General features: G+C 31.0%; 1 protein-coding gene across 3 annotated transcripts in view; it reads left to right on the top strand.

Annotated features, from left to right (window-relative positions):
- Positions 1 to 12,065, top strand: part of LOC145331991 (FH2 domain-containing protein 1-like) — a 52,939-nt gene that overhangs the window by 36,362 nt on the left and 4,512 nt on the right. For all 3 annotated transcript variants that reach the window (XM_080176890.1, XM_080176891.1, XM_080176892.1), the window contains 9 exons: positions 667 to 749; positions 1,278 to 1,377; positions 3,581 to 3,645; positions 7,114 to 7,206; positions 8,322 to 8,364; positions 8,813 to 8,853; positions 10,699 to 10,751; positions 11,064 to 11,127; positions 11,641 to 11,733. In XM_080176890.1, the coding sequence (XP_080033016.1) occupies positions 667 to 749; positions 1,278 to 1,377; positions 3,581 to 3,645; positions 7,114 to 7,206; positions 8,322 to 8,364; positions 8,813 to 8,853; positions 10,699 to 10,751; positions 11,064 to 11,127; positions 11,641 to 11,733 (635 nt within the window). The remainder of the gene's footprint in view (positions 1 to 666; positions 750 to 1,277; positions 1,378 to 3,580; positions 3,646 to 7,113; positions 7,207 to 8,321; positions 8,365 to 8,812; positions 8,854 to 10,698; positions 10,752 to 11,063; positions 11,128 to 11,640; positions 11,734 to 12,065) is intronic.

The raw sequence follows: 12,065 nt of genomic DNA, 5'->3' as shown, positions 1-12,065 counted from the left end.
ATTTGAACACAGTAATAGTGTCTGACTGATTTTGACGTAACAAAAAAAATTAGCCAATGAGAGGCCACTATAAATTTTACCATTGGTCAATAACGGCCTCTCATTGGCTAATTTTTTTTTTACGTCATAATCAGTCAGACACTATTACTGTGTTCACTAATTTTATAAAAAATCCCATAAATTTGATGCAGATTTCAAATCTTCCTCTAACATTAAATTCTTTCCAACTTATATATCTTAATATACATCCTGCATCAGTTATTTAACCTTTATCTTAATCCGTTATCTTTTTCTCAGCTGATATTAAAGATAAAATGCTAGATTCTGTTTACAAATAAGTATCCAGTCTACATACAATATATTATTATTCATGGATAATACACATGAAGACATTGATTATGTTAGAAAGTTATTTACTTGGCTGCTATTAAATTTATACGACTGATACCTTATACGTAGATTCTACTTAATATTCGGGGGCAGGGGGCGTTGAATGCAACCCATTATTATTTTTATTTCTAATAGTGTTTGAGAACTGTTACCTATTTTTTAGACTGTAACACAGTCCTGATCAATTTTTTCATCCTTCGATTATTTAACAACCTTTGTTTTAATGTTACAAATTACTCTGCACTATGTAGTCTGAACATTATTGATTTAACCCAGGATGCAATGGAGAAGTTGAGATACTGTCAGAGCTTCCATCAATACCTGGCCATTACTCTTGCCGTTGGAAATATATTAAACAGGTATAAATTCACAAGAATTAATACATATCCTATGATGTAAAGTAGAAAGGTCTTTCTTTGTCTGTAGCTTAAGATTCCCATTGAATTCCCCATTAAGGAAAGCTTCAAATACGATATGGGATGGTTTTATGCTAATTTTAATTTAGATATGAAGTCTTTCGATGGTTTTAGGCTCTTTTCTACCTCTTTCTCCTTTTTCGAATATAGAGCCTCTAGCTGCTAGGGGCGCACCCGCTGGTGGTTTATAAAGTTTTAGATAATCTGTAGGTGTTATATCCATGTACATGTTTTTGTCTTTTATACCAATTCCCTGACAAACAATTCTTATTCTGTAAATAACACTTAAACACTAGGTAAGTTTTATTTCAACATTTATTATTTTCACATTGCTAGTTTGTACCTAACAATCGAGATTAAACAAACGTTTTTACAGCGCAAATTAATTAGAGAACGGGCTTTTAAAGTTTTGGGTACGAGTTTTCAAGAGTTGATTAGCTCAAAATTAATTATTATATTGTATTTTTTAAGGCAAAATGCTTCTGGATTTAATATAGACCTGCTGCCTAAGCTATCCAGCTTCAAAGATACGGATAAGAAGAGACCATTATTGTATCATATTGTACAAGAGGTATATGTGTCATCTAACTAGAAAATCTAATTTTTTTATAGTGCCCATAAAAATTACGTCATACAATACAAATGACCAATGACTAAATTATCAATAGTAGGCAAGTATGAAGTCATTTTTTGTAGGGACTAAAAAAAGCTATAGAAAATCATTCTATTATTAATTATTTTTGGGGTTGGGTAAACTCTTGTACATTCAAATTTTTTAGGGGGGGGGGAAGAGAAGCACTCCTTCACCCCTCCCCTCTTGTACTTGCCTTGCACATATCATTTTTGGAAAGTAAATACTTTCTTGAAGCCAATCTTAACGAGAAAGGTATTTTTGGAAAGGGGAAAATGTGTAGAAAACACCCATGTAAATTAGAAAATCCGCAGAAATCATTTTTAAAAGTTATTGGCAAACATTTGCAATGTTAATTTGCAAAATTAATTTTATGCCCTAAATGACATATTCTGAAATAAATCTTTTATGAAAGTTTATTATCTATGAGTATAGGACATGCTTAAGACATAAAAAATATTTTCAGTGTTACTTTTTTGGCCCTACATGTGAAAAAAGGCATTTCTCACATTTTATTATAGAAAATTGCATATAAACAAAATAATTATTTTTTTCTACAGTCAACACAATAATTGGCATAAAATCTTTCCTTTTAAATGTGAAAGTCAGATAAAGAATCCTTTTTAGAGCAAATATAGTGCAAAAAGTAACCAAGACGTTTTCGCAAAGTATGACTATCTAATGAAATAGATACTTTTAAATTTTGATATACATATCAGATAAAAATATATAAAAAAAGAGATCAAAAACTATAAAACAAGGTATATATTTTTTCACTCTGTCACTGAATAAGGAGCACTTTTAGGTTTGATTTTAACCAATGCAGCACTTAAACACTCATTTTTCAAGGTAAATAAACAAAATGAATGCAATTATACAATTAGGTCAGATTAATAATACAGTAAGCCTTTTTGTGGCAATTTTTTTTTGTTAAAATTATTCTTTATTTCTATAATAAACTGTATTAAAATCTAATGATTTGAAAATTCGTAATTAAAAACTTCATTTTTACACTGTTTAGATATATAAATTACAAAGAAAAAGATTAAATCCTTTAAGTTTGAATAATACTTTATATATCTACATAATAAAAACATTAAAATTGTTAAAGATTAAAAAAAAAGAAAAAAATAAGTAATTTTTAAAATCCTTTTGTGTCGTCTTCATAAACTATTTCCCCTTTTATATTTTAGTCTGGTAGAATTCATAATTATAAATAACCTTTGTTGAGCATATTTATGTTTTATTGAAATTAATTATAAGAATGTAAAACATTTTTTGATTGATTTAATATTAACAATTCACCTAACATTTTGTTATTTTACTATTTTTTGAAACTCTTTTATTCTTATTAATAATTCTATTTAACACAAAAAGCTCATAGGGAGTTGATAACCTTTATTTCTTGCTTTGTATTCTAATCAGGTATTTTATTTGACTACATTTTTTAAAACTATACAGCATGCATGTTTGTGTCAATAATGAAGACATTACAGGTTTTTATGTACAAAAAGTTGTTTTAAAGCAAGAAAAAAAATATAATCTTTCTAGTAACTAATATACAATTTCGTAGTTTTAAATATGTCTGTATTTTGGTTTCTAAAAAAAGTACAATACCAACAAACATGCATGCCTGAAAATTAGTTTCAATATTCGTATTAAACAGGAAAAAGAAACTAAGTCGTCGTTATAATTATTGTTTGTTATTTTTGGTGTAAGGTTTTTTTTAATGAAACTTTTTTGGAACTTGTTAATTCAATTTCTGCGGATTTTCTGGTTGCCAGAAATGAAATCTACGCATCTTTTTTAGCTAGATGACATTTGTCTGGTTAAGATTGGATAAAAAAATCATTGGTTGGTTAAATTTAATAAGTGTGCTTGAATGTCTGTCTATCTTTATCAAAACTATAAAGGTATATTGTATGCCACTAGGATATCATAAAATATAGTTATTAATTATTTTGTTTAAACAAATGTTTAACATTGTCTTCTTATTTTCGAGCCAAATAATATAACGTGGTTACAAAACTGAGTATATTCAATATTGTAAATTTTTAAACAATATAATGATTAAGTGTTATATAAAAAAGAAAACTGTCAAATTAATGTAGATACAAATTTTAAAATTATGTTTGTGTTTTAGGCTAAAAATCAAGGTATAAAATCCACGTTTGTTGAAGATCTTCAGTGCTTCAAAGATTTACTAAGGTAATTTTTCTATATATTACTTTAAATAGCGATGCCACTATATAGTTCGAAATGTCCGTGCGTCTATAAGAAACAGTTAGAGGGTAACGTGAATTTCAGCGCTGCTATACAAGATAGACGACTGGATTTGTTTTGTGAAGACTTCCTTTACCAATGAGCATCCAATATATAATTTACTTGGACCATCATTTTTATGCATAGAGGTTTCGTGATTTTTGCTATTTATTATTTATTTTGCTATTTATTATTTTGAATATCTGCTTTGTAGCTCACTATTTTCGTTTGTCCATCCTAAACTTTTTGTGATTTGCTACTTATGGATATTGGCATTCTTGTTAATCACTTTTTAAAAATAAATTTTTATTATTTCCTTACAGCCACCCTCCCAAGAAATATAAAAAAATACCACCCCCCGAAAACAAAAAAAAAGTTTTACCATTTCTTTTTAAAACTGAAATTGAAGTTGTGTCGAAACAAACAACCTCCTCTAGAGGCGTAATTGCTAGTATTTGATATATCTATAATACAAAGTAGCTTGATGTCTGTCCGTCTGTCTGTCCCTTAAGATCTCGGTAACCACTGAACCGATCGGATTCTACTCTTCAGGGAATATACCTACTGGTCCTGTAGTGGTTTTAGGCTATTTTCTTGGGGGGTGGGACACCCCCAATCCCCCCAAAAACAAAAAAAAATCCCCCCCATTTTTTTTTTTTGTAACAGATATCTTTGGTCTTTTTTTTGTAGAAGATTTCTTTTGTCCTTCTTTCACCACAACTTTCTTTTATCATCTCTTGCGACAAAGCCCGTAGAGGCTAGGTGCGAAGCCGCTAGTATATAAATAAGCCAGATATAAATGGTTATAAAAGTTTTTTTAGAATAGTGGTATTTTTTTAATATTTCCATATTTTACTCCACAATTACTATCATTTAAAAATCAATAATGAATTATCAAAATAAGAATATGAATTTCCTAAGGATATAGTATTTTCAAATTCTCCATGCATGCTTTGAATTTATATACTTCTCACCCAGAGTTCTCAAGGGATAAGACAATGGAAAATAGATAATGTTTAATACATCCCCGATGACACCTTTTTTAGATGAAATTTATTGGTTTATTAGTTTAGACACTGCTAACAAACTAATTAATATTTTCAAAAAGTGCTCACAGCTTATAAGCCAGCGAATGAGAGAGTGAGTTTATAAAACTTTGGGTACTAATGTCCCCTAACCTCCTGTATACTTCCTCTTTGTTACACGTTTTCCTGCATGCTCAGTTCAATATTTTTGTGTCAAAACTATGTATCAAGGTGTAATAATAGTTAATTATCGCATTCGTATTAGAGACAGCTTTCTGCGGATATTAAATGAAAAATTATAAGATTAAATCCAGTATTGTAACCCTTGTGGGTCGAATGCATTGGCTAACAAAACTGATATTATTTTTCATGGTTTTTTTTTAAATTTTGATAGTCGTGCAAAATTGTCTGTAATTCGATGCTATGCATGATTTTTCAGTATGGCTGAGAACTTGGAAAATATAGTATTATGTCTGCCCAAATGCCTTAATGTATATTGCCTTGTTAAGGTCAAAGTAATTGGGTAGCATTGTCTCAACTTGGTTACTTTCATAATTTGTTGACTTTATATAAGATATTGGTAAATATGTATATCGGGAGAATGGATTATTATTACTTGGATCTTACACCAGATTTTCATGTTCTATAAAGAGTGAACTCTGTAGCGGGCTAAAATAACGATCTCCCTCATCCCCCTCCTTTACCCCATACCCTCCCCTCCTAATGGATAAACAGCCCGACGAAAAAATATGAGGGGATATGGCAACCTAAATTGACAACAATTTTTCTTATATCATAGTATCCACGTATATTCTACATCCAATATCAAGAGAGTGAGAAATATATTTGAAATATTAATATTCAGTATGGACTTTGCCAGGGATATTAAGGGGTAAGACAATGGGGGATAAATTTTTATACATCCCCGATGTCAGTTAACAAAACTACCCCTCTGTAGATGAAAATCATTGCTTGTAAAGTTTGGAAACAACCAATCAAAAGTTGTTATACAAATTCGGATACCAGTGTTATTTATTGTCCAATGTCCTCTCCCTTCCTGGGACTTTACTGCACATTTCAACATCATCTTATCTCCTGTCTTCCTATCTATCTATCTACATTCAATCTATTCCCCTGTTTATCGATTTCTTATATACTAGCGACTACGCTTCAATAGGGAGGTTGGGGTCATTTTGCTCAAGGGACGATTACTCACTGGAGTGTTAAGCTGCCCTCTTCAAAAATAATTAAACCTACCCTGTACCTATGAGAAGCTACATTGCAAAGGAAAACCATATAGGTTCAGCGGTTAGCGAGATCCTTTGGTACACTCCTTCAAAATCAATATAAACCTTCCTTGGACCTTTACTGTAAAGATGAATTTTTCAATCCGGCATTTTGCGAGATCCTATGCTGAAAACAGAAAAAATATCCTGTTACTTTTAAATCAGGATTAATTTATTAGTACATCGAAGTATTTATCTATTATTCTATAATATTTTGTAGATTATACCATATCGTCTCTAATTCCTTTTCCATCAATCTATCTATCCTTATATCTATCCATCTACTATCCATCTATCTATCCATCTATCTATCCATCTATCTATCCATCTATCTATCCATCTATCTATCCATCTATCTATCCATCTATCTATCCATCTATCTATCCATCTATCTATCCATCTATCTATCCATCTATCTATCCATCTATCTATCCATCTATCTATCCATCTATCTATCCATCTATCTATCCATCTATCTATCCATCTATCTATCCATCTATCTATCCATCTATCTATCCATCTATCTATCCATCTATCTATCCATCTATCTATCCATCTATCTATCCATCTATCTATCAATCTATCTATCCATCTATCTATCCATCTATCTATCCATCTATCTATCCATCTATCTATCCATCTATCTATCCATCTATCTATCCATCTATCTATCCATCTATCTATCCATCTATCTATCCATCTATCTATCCATCTATCTATCCATCTATCTATCCATCTATCTATCCATCTATCTATCCATCTATCTATCCATCTATCTATCCATACCATTCATCTATCTATCCATCTATCTATCTATCCATCTATCTATCCATAAATCTATATTTTCATCTATCTATCCATCTATTTATCCATCTATTCATTATCTATCTATCCATCTATCTATCTATCCATCCATCTATCTATCCATCCATCCATCCATCCATCCATCCATCCATTCATCCATCCATCCATCCATCCATCCATCCATCCATCCATCCATCCATCCATCCATCCATCCATCCATCCATCCATCCATCCATCTATCTAAACATCCATATATATATCCATCCATCTATCTATCCATTAATCTCATTATAATTCAGGGTTGACTTTGGTCAATTGGACAAGAACTTGCAAAGTATGGAAGCACAGTGCAAAAATTCTCTGGGATTTAACTCAATACAACTGGCAGCAAGGTATGCATAAACTATAAAACAAGGATGAAAACATCCACAAAAGCGAAGCTCCAAAATCGAACGGTAGAACAAACGAACATGAATACCATTAAAGTGTATAAGAAGTTAATAACCAGAATATTAATTAATAAACAAAATTATGCAATAAATCTTCTATTTCATTATTAGGAATCAATAATAATTTATCGTACATTGTCTTATACCTGTAGATCCCTGTGTAGATACTCTATATCTAAAACATGACCGTTTGATGATTTCACTAACCGCTTGACCAATATGGTTCTCCTTTACAGTGATATCAGCCCTAGGATAAATACCCCAACCTTAATATTATTTTATTTTTAAAGCTAGGGTCGACTTATCCCCTCCCCTTTTCCTCAAGTGGCCCTAGATGCCTCTAGGGGTATATCCGTTAGTAATTATATAAAGTAGCATTTCAACAAAAGAAACTATTAGACATGGTTACTAGTTTTACAAAGTTGAATTAGAACCCCTGTCACGACTTTAACCAAGTTGTAACTTATGCAATGGATAATTTTCTGCAGACATTTATTCTACATTTACAGACAGTTAACATGGTACTTTTATACAAAGCACCCTTGTGAGCAAAGATACCCCCCCCCCTGCCTTTTATTTTGGAAAAAAATATATTAAATAAGGAGAGTAGTTTTAGTTTGTTTGATTACAATTTTGGTCAGGTCAGGATAGTTTTTATGGGTACTGGATAGACCCGTAGGGATAGGGCACTTCAGGTAAAGGAACCGCAGAATTATGGCTTCCGCAAGAAAAAACGAACTCCCCTCCCACCCTTATGTTAAAAAACAAGGTGAGGATATTAGTGATCAAAAGACACTTCGTGAGAAAGCAATGTTAAGATTTAGTAGAGCTTTTCACATTAAGATTCTCATAGCATATTCATTTATTTTATTACAAGTATCTACGCCTTAAAATTAACCTTCTTTATAATTAAGGTTAAGTATGAAATTTTTTAATCTTAAAAGGCTAAACCAAGGAATCCTATGGAAATGAATTTTTAGGTACTTAGTACTTAATATAGGTACCTGAACTTTTTAACTTTATTTTTATATGTATACAAAAATTTAACTTTTTTCTAGGTTGGATAAAGAAACATTCAAATTGGTCAGAGAGTTCTTACTGGTAATCTTCTTTTATTATATTTTATGGTGCATTTTTAGATGCATAGTTTATTACATTACATCGTCGGGGGGAAGGGGGGATTCTCCTTTAATTTTAAAAGAGATTGTCAGAATGACATTATAAAACACGAGTCATGTGAAGAAAACAAAGTTGCGGGTTTTGTCATATTTTCACAGTAGCTTTTCTTGTATTTGTACTTCTGTGGGGCAATCACCTAACCTAAAATACCTTTCAAAAGCTACTGTGAAAATACGACGAAACCCGCAACTTCCTTTCCTTCACATGACCCAAAAACTCTTCTAGAGTACATGTTCAACCCTAAGCAGTTTTAGAAAATGGTTACAAATTAAAAGTGTGTCCTAATTCATATAGAATTTAATTTGCTGTGCTCTTTATGGACAAAAAACATCATTGTTATTTTTGTCGTAATAATTTTGATTATTTTTAGGACGCCGCAAAAAGAATAATCAACATACACAAAATTTACAAGTAAGTATTTGACAACTAGGGCACTATTGACAGCTACAATATTTTTGGTAATAGTTAAGTTTAGGTGAGGTTAGTAATAGTAGAGAGAGTCAGACAGGGAAAGTACCCTGTAGGGTTATAAACATTCTTTTTCTCTCGAAAATTGGAAATTACGAGGGGGCAGAATATATTGTGCTATTTATAACTAATCTATTTATCAGTCTGCTAAAATCAAATACTAAAGACTTCAAAAGAAAATGTACGAAATAATTCTTGTAAATATCTCTTGACTCTTATCAAATAATAGCGCCCCCAAGAGGCCTCTGTAAGCAATAAAGGGAAGGGCTGAGGTTAATAAGAAGCTTCAATGTAAAGGAGAACCATATCTATCAAACGGTTAAACGGTTAGCGAGATCTTTTGCTACAACAAACAGACAAACATTATGTCACTCTTAAATATATAATTAAGCTGATACTGACTAAAACCAACAAAACTTAAGAATTGTAAATCTGTGAATAAACAAAAATACGATAAAAAAAAGTATGCACACAAGTAAAAAGTAATTTTAAATTCAGAAATTCAAATTTTGAATTCTTTTGATAATAAACCGATAATCATGCTCAATTTTATTTAACTTTTTTTGTTTTTATTGTACTCAAAAGTTTACTAATTTTTATACTTTTTAAAGCTTAGCTATCGTCAGTTTAATGTTGTAACTTGATTATTAAAAAAAAACAATAGGAAAATTTTTATTTACAGTTCTTTTTCAAGAAATAACGAACAAAAGCAAAAGCAGTTAGAAATGTGTTTTCGAAAAGATTTAGAGAACTCAGTCGGTGCCGTAGCTACAAACAACAAAAACCTTACTACTTTGTTAATACGAATATGTTTTATAAATATTATCTTTAAAAATATATATAATAGGCATAACACTATAAGTCTACTTTTTCTGTACCAAAACGATATATACATAATAGAACATAGATAGATAATCTGTAAATCTATTAGTAGAAAGGATAAACTGTACTTAAATACATAAAAGTAACAGGATGTCTATCAGTCTGTCTGTAAAGAAAGAAACCTCCACAATTTTACAATAAAATTTTTTGTAGGTCCAGGGAAGGTTTATAACTATGTTTGAAAATAAATTGTCCCTTTTTATAAGAAAAAAAACAGAAAATAATCATAATTAGCAGTTATAAACTAAAATTTAAAAAAGGGTTGTTTCGAAGGAAAGTTAGAAAATAGCTTAAAACTATCCATTAACCTATAAGAAGCTTCCAAAAAATTAAGCTACAGACAAAAAACCCTACTACTTTATATCATGGGATATATATATAATTGAAACGAAATTAAGAATCTAAATCCATGTATCTGCAAGTCCTGTATGATACACACAATATAAAACTAATTTCATGGTAGCTGCGTTAATGTGAATATTATACCAGCCTGTCTTTCTGTCTTTGCAGTATTTTTTTTTGTCCCAATGCACAGTAGGGCAAAGACAGTACTAAAGTGTAGTTTTGCAGATCACAGTAGGCTAGAAACTTGATTTTGGTTCCCTACAGACATAAAACATATTCGCTAGTTTTGAATACCAAAATATTTCTCGAGTAGAGACCAGAGATCTAAAGGGATAAGACACTTACCAATATCATGATACACAAAATTACCCACTCCTTAGATTACAATCAGTGGTTGAAACATTTGAAAACTTAACTTAATAAACCAAACAATCAAAATTCAATTAAAGTCCCCAAAGTTGTTAAGCCAACAAACAAGAAAACGTTATTATAAAACTTTGGGGACAAGGCAAATGTCCCCTCCCTTCCTGATTATATTTTTGCAATAATTTTTTATTCCAGGATAATTGTTGCAGATTATGACAAATTGATGAGATGGTTTGGATCTAACAAAAGTAAGTTTATCCTTAGTTTACAGGATGTCTATATGTCTGTACCGATATGGTTCTTCTTTACTTCATAACTTTTCATAGATTCTGCATTATTTTGGGGGACGGTATCGGGGCTATCAAAACTGGTTTTAACCTTATAATTTTTCATTTTAACATCCGCTGAAAGCTGTCTAATCAAAGTTAGAATAAATTTGAATATTACAACATTCGAACATTATTGTTAAAGATTTGTATTCTTGGATAGGTTCTCCTAAGTAAAAATAGGTATAACTTGTAAGCTTTTTTATGTATGATTCAACCTATTTTTAATTTTAGACAGCAAAGACCTACCTCCCTCCGAATTTGCTGAAATGATATATAATTTTACTCTTGAAGTCAGGTATAGATTTATTTGTTATGCCTTTTTGGAATATGGCATACAGCTTTTACTATTTCCACCAATTAAAACAACTAATGCTTTCATTTGTATGGCCCAAGAATTTAGATTTTAAATATTTTTTTTTGCTTGACAGATTACAAAAAAAGAAACAGGATGTCTCGTTGCCTGTCTGTGTTATAGCAAAGGATTTTGCTAACTTCATGTAACTGAACTGATATGATACACACATTTACAATAAAGCTTCTCATAGAACCATGCAGGGAAGGTATATAACCTCTCTGGGAAAAGGTACCACCACCCGAATACGATTTACCGCCCATAGAAACACCCCCCCCCCCCCATTGTTTTCTTCTTTCTTTTTATAGCTAAATTTGAAAAAGGAAGGTTGGTCGACTGTGTACCCCTTTTCCACTCCCCCCCCCCCCCCCATTCACTTAAATACCCCTAGAGATCTATAGTGTCTTAAATAAATACTACCATTTCTTTAGTTTTCTTATAAGATATTGTTTTCAGAAATACTGAGAAAGGCATAAAAGGAGAGAATGAGAGAGAGCTGAGAAGACAAGAAACATTCTCCAGAACAAAATCATACACTAATGTTCATAGGTAAAAAACAACAATCCATATATAATTACTTTGATATATTGACAGGGAAAATTTGTTGTCAATTTAGGTTGCTAATATGGACCTCATTTATTGGTCAGTAAGTTTCTAAATAGAAAATACTTGTTAAACAAGTTTTTAAAAATCAACACATTTTAAATGGACAAACGGAAATTCTGTAAATTATTACAGAGTTGCTACAAATTCAAAATCAAGTTTGAAAGATATAAGACGATTTTTACATGTCTAAATTAATGAAAAGATCAATTCGTTACAGACGGACGTATGGACGGACTGACTGGCCCTAATTATAGAAAGACTTCACTTTTAAAAAG

The sequence above is a fragment of the Acartia tonsa genome, chromosome 11 (genome assembly GCF_053477335.1).
Source record: "Acartia tonsa isolate MP-2025a chromosome 11, ASM5347733v1, whole genome shotgun sequence".
NCBI classification, from domain to species: Eukaryota; Metazoa; Arthropoda; class Copepoda; order Calanoida; family Acartiidae; genus Acartia; species Acartia tonsa.
The sequence above is the reverse complement of the archived record's forward strand: the minus strand, read 5'-3'. Positions and strand labels throughout refer to the sequence as shown.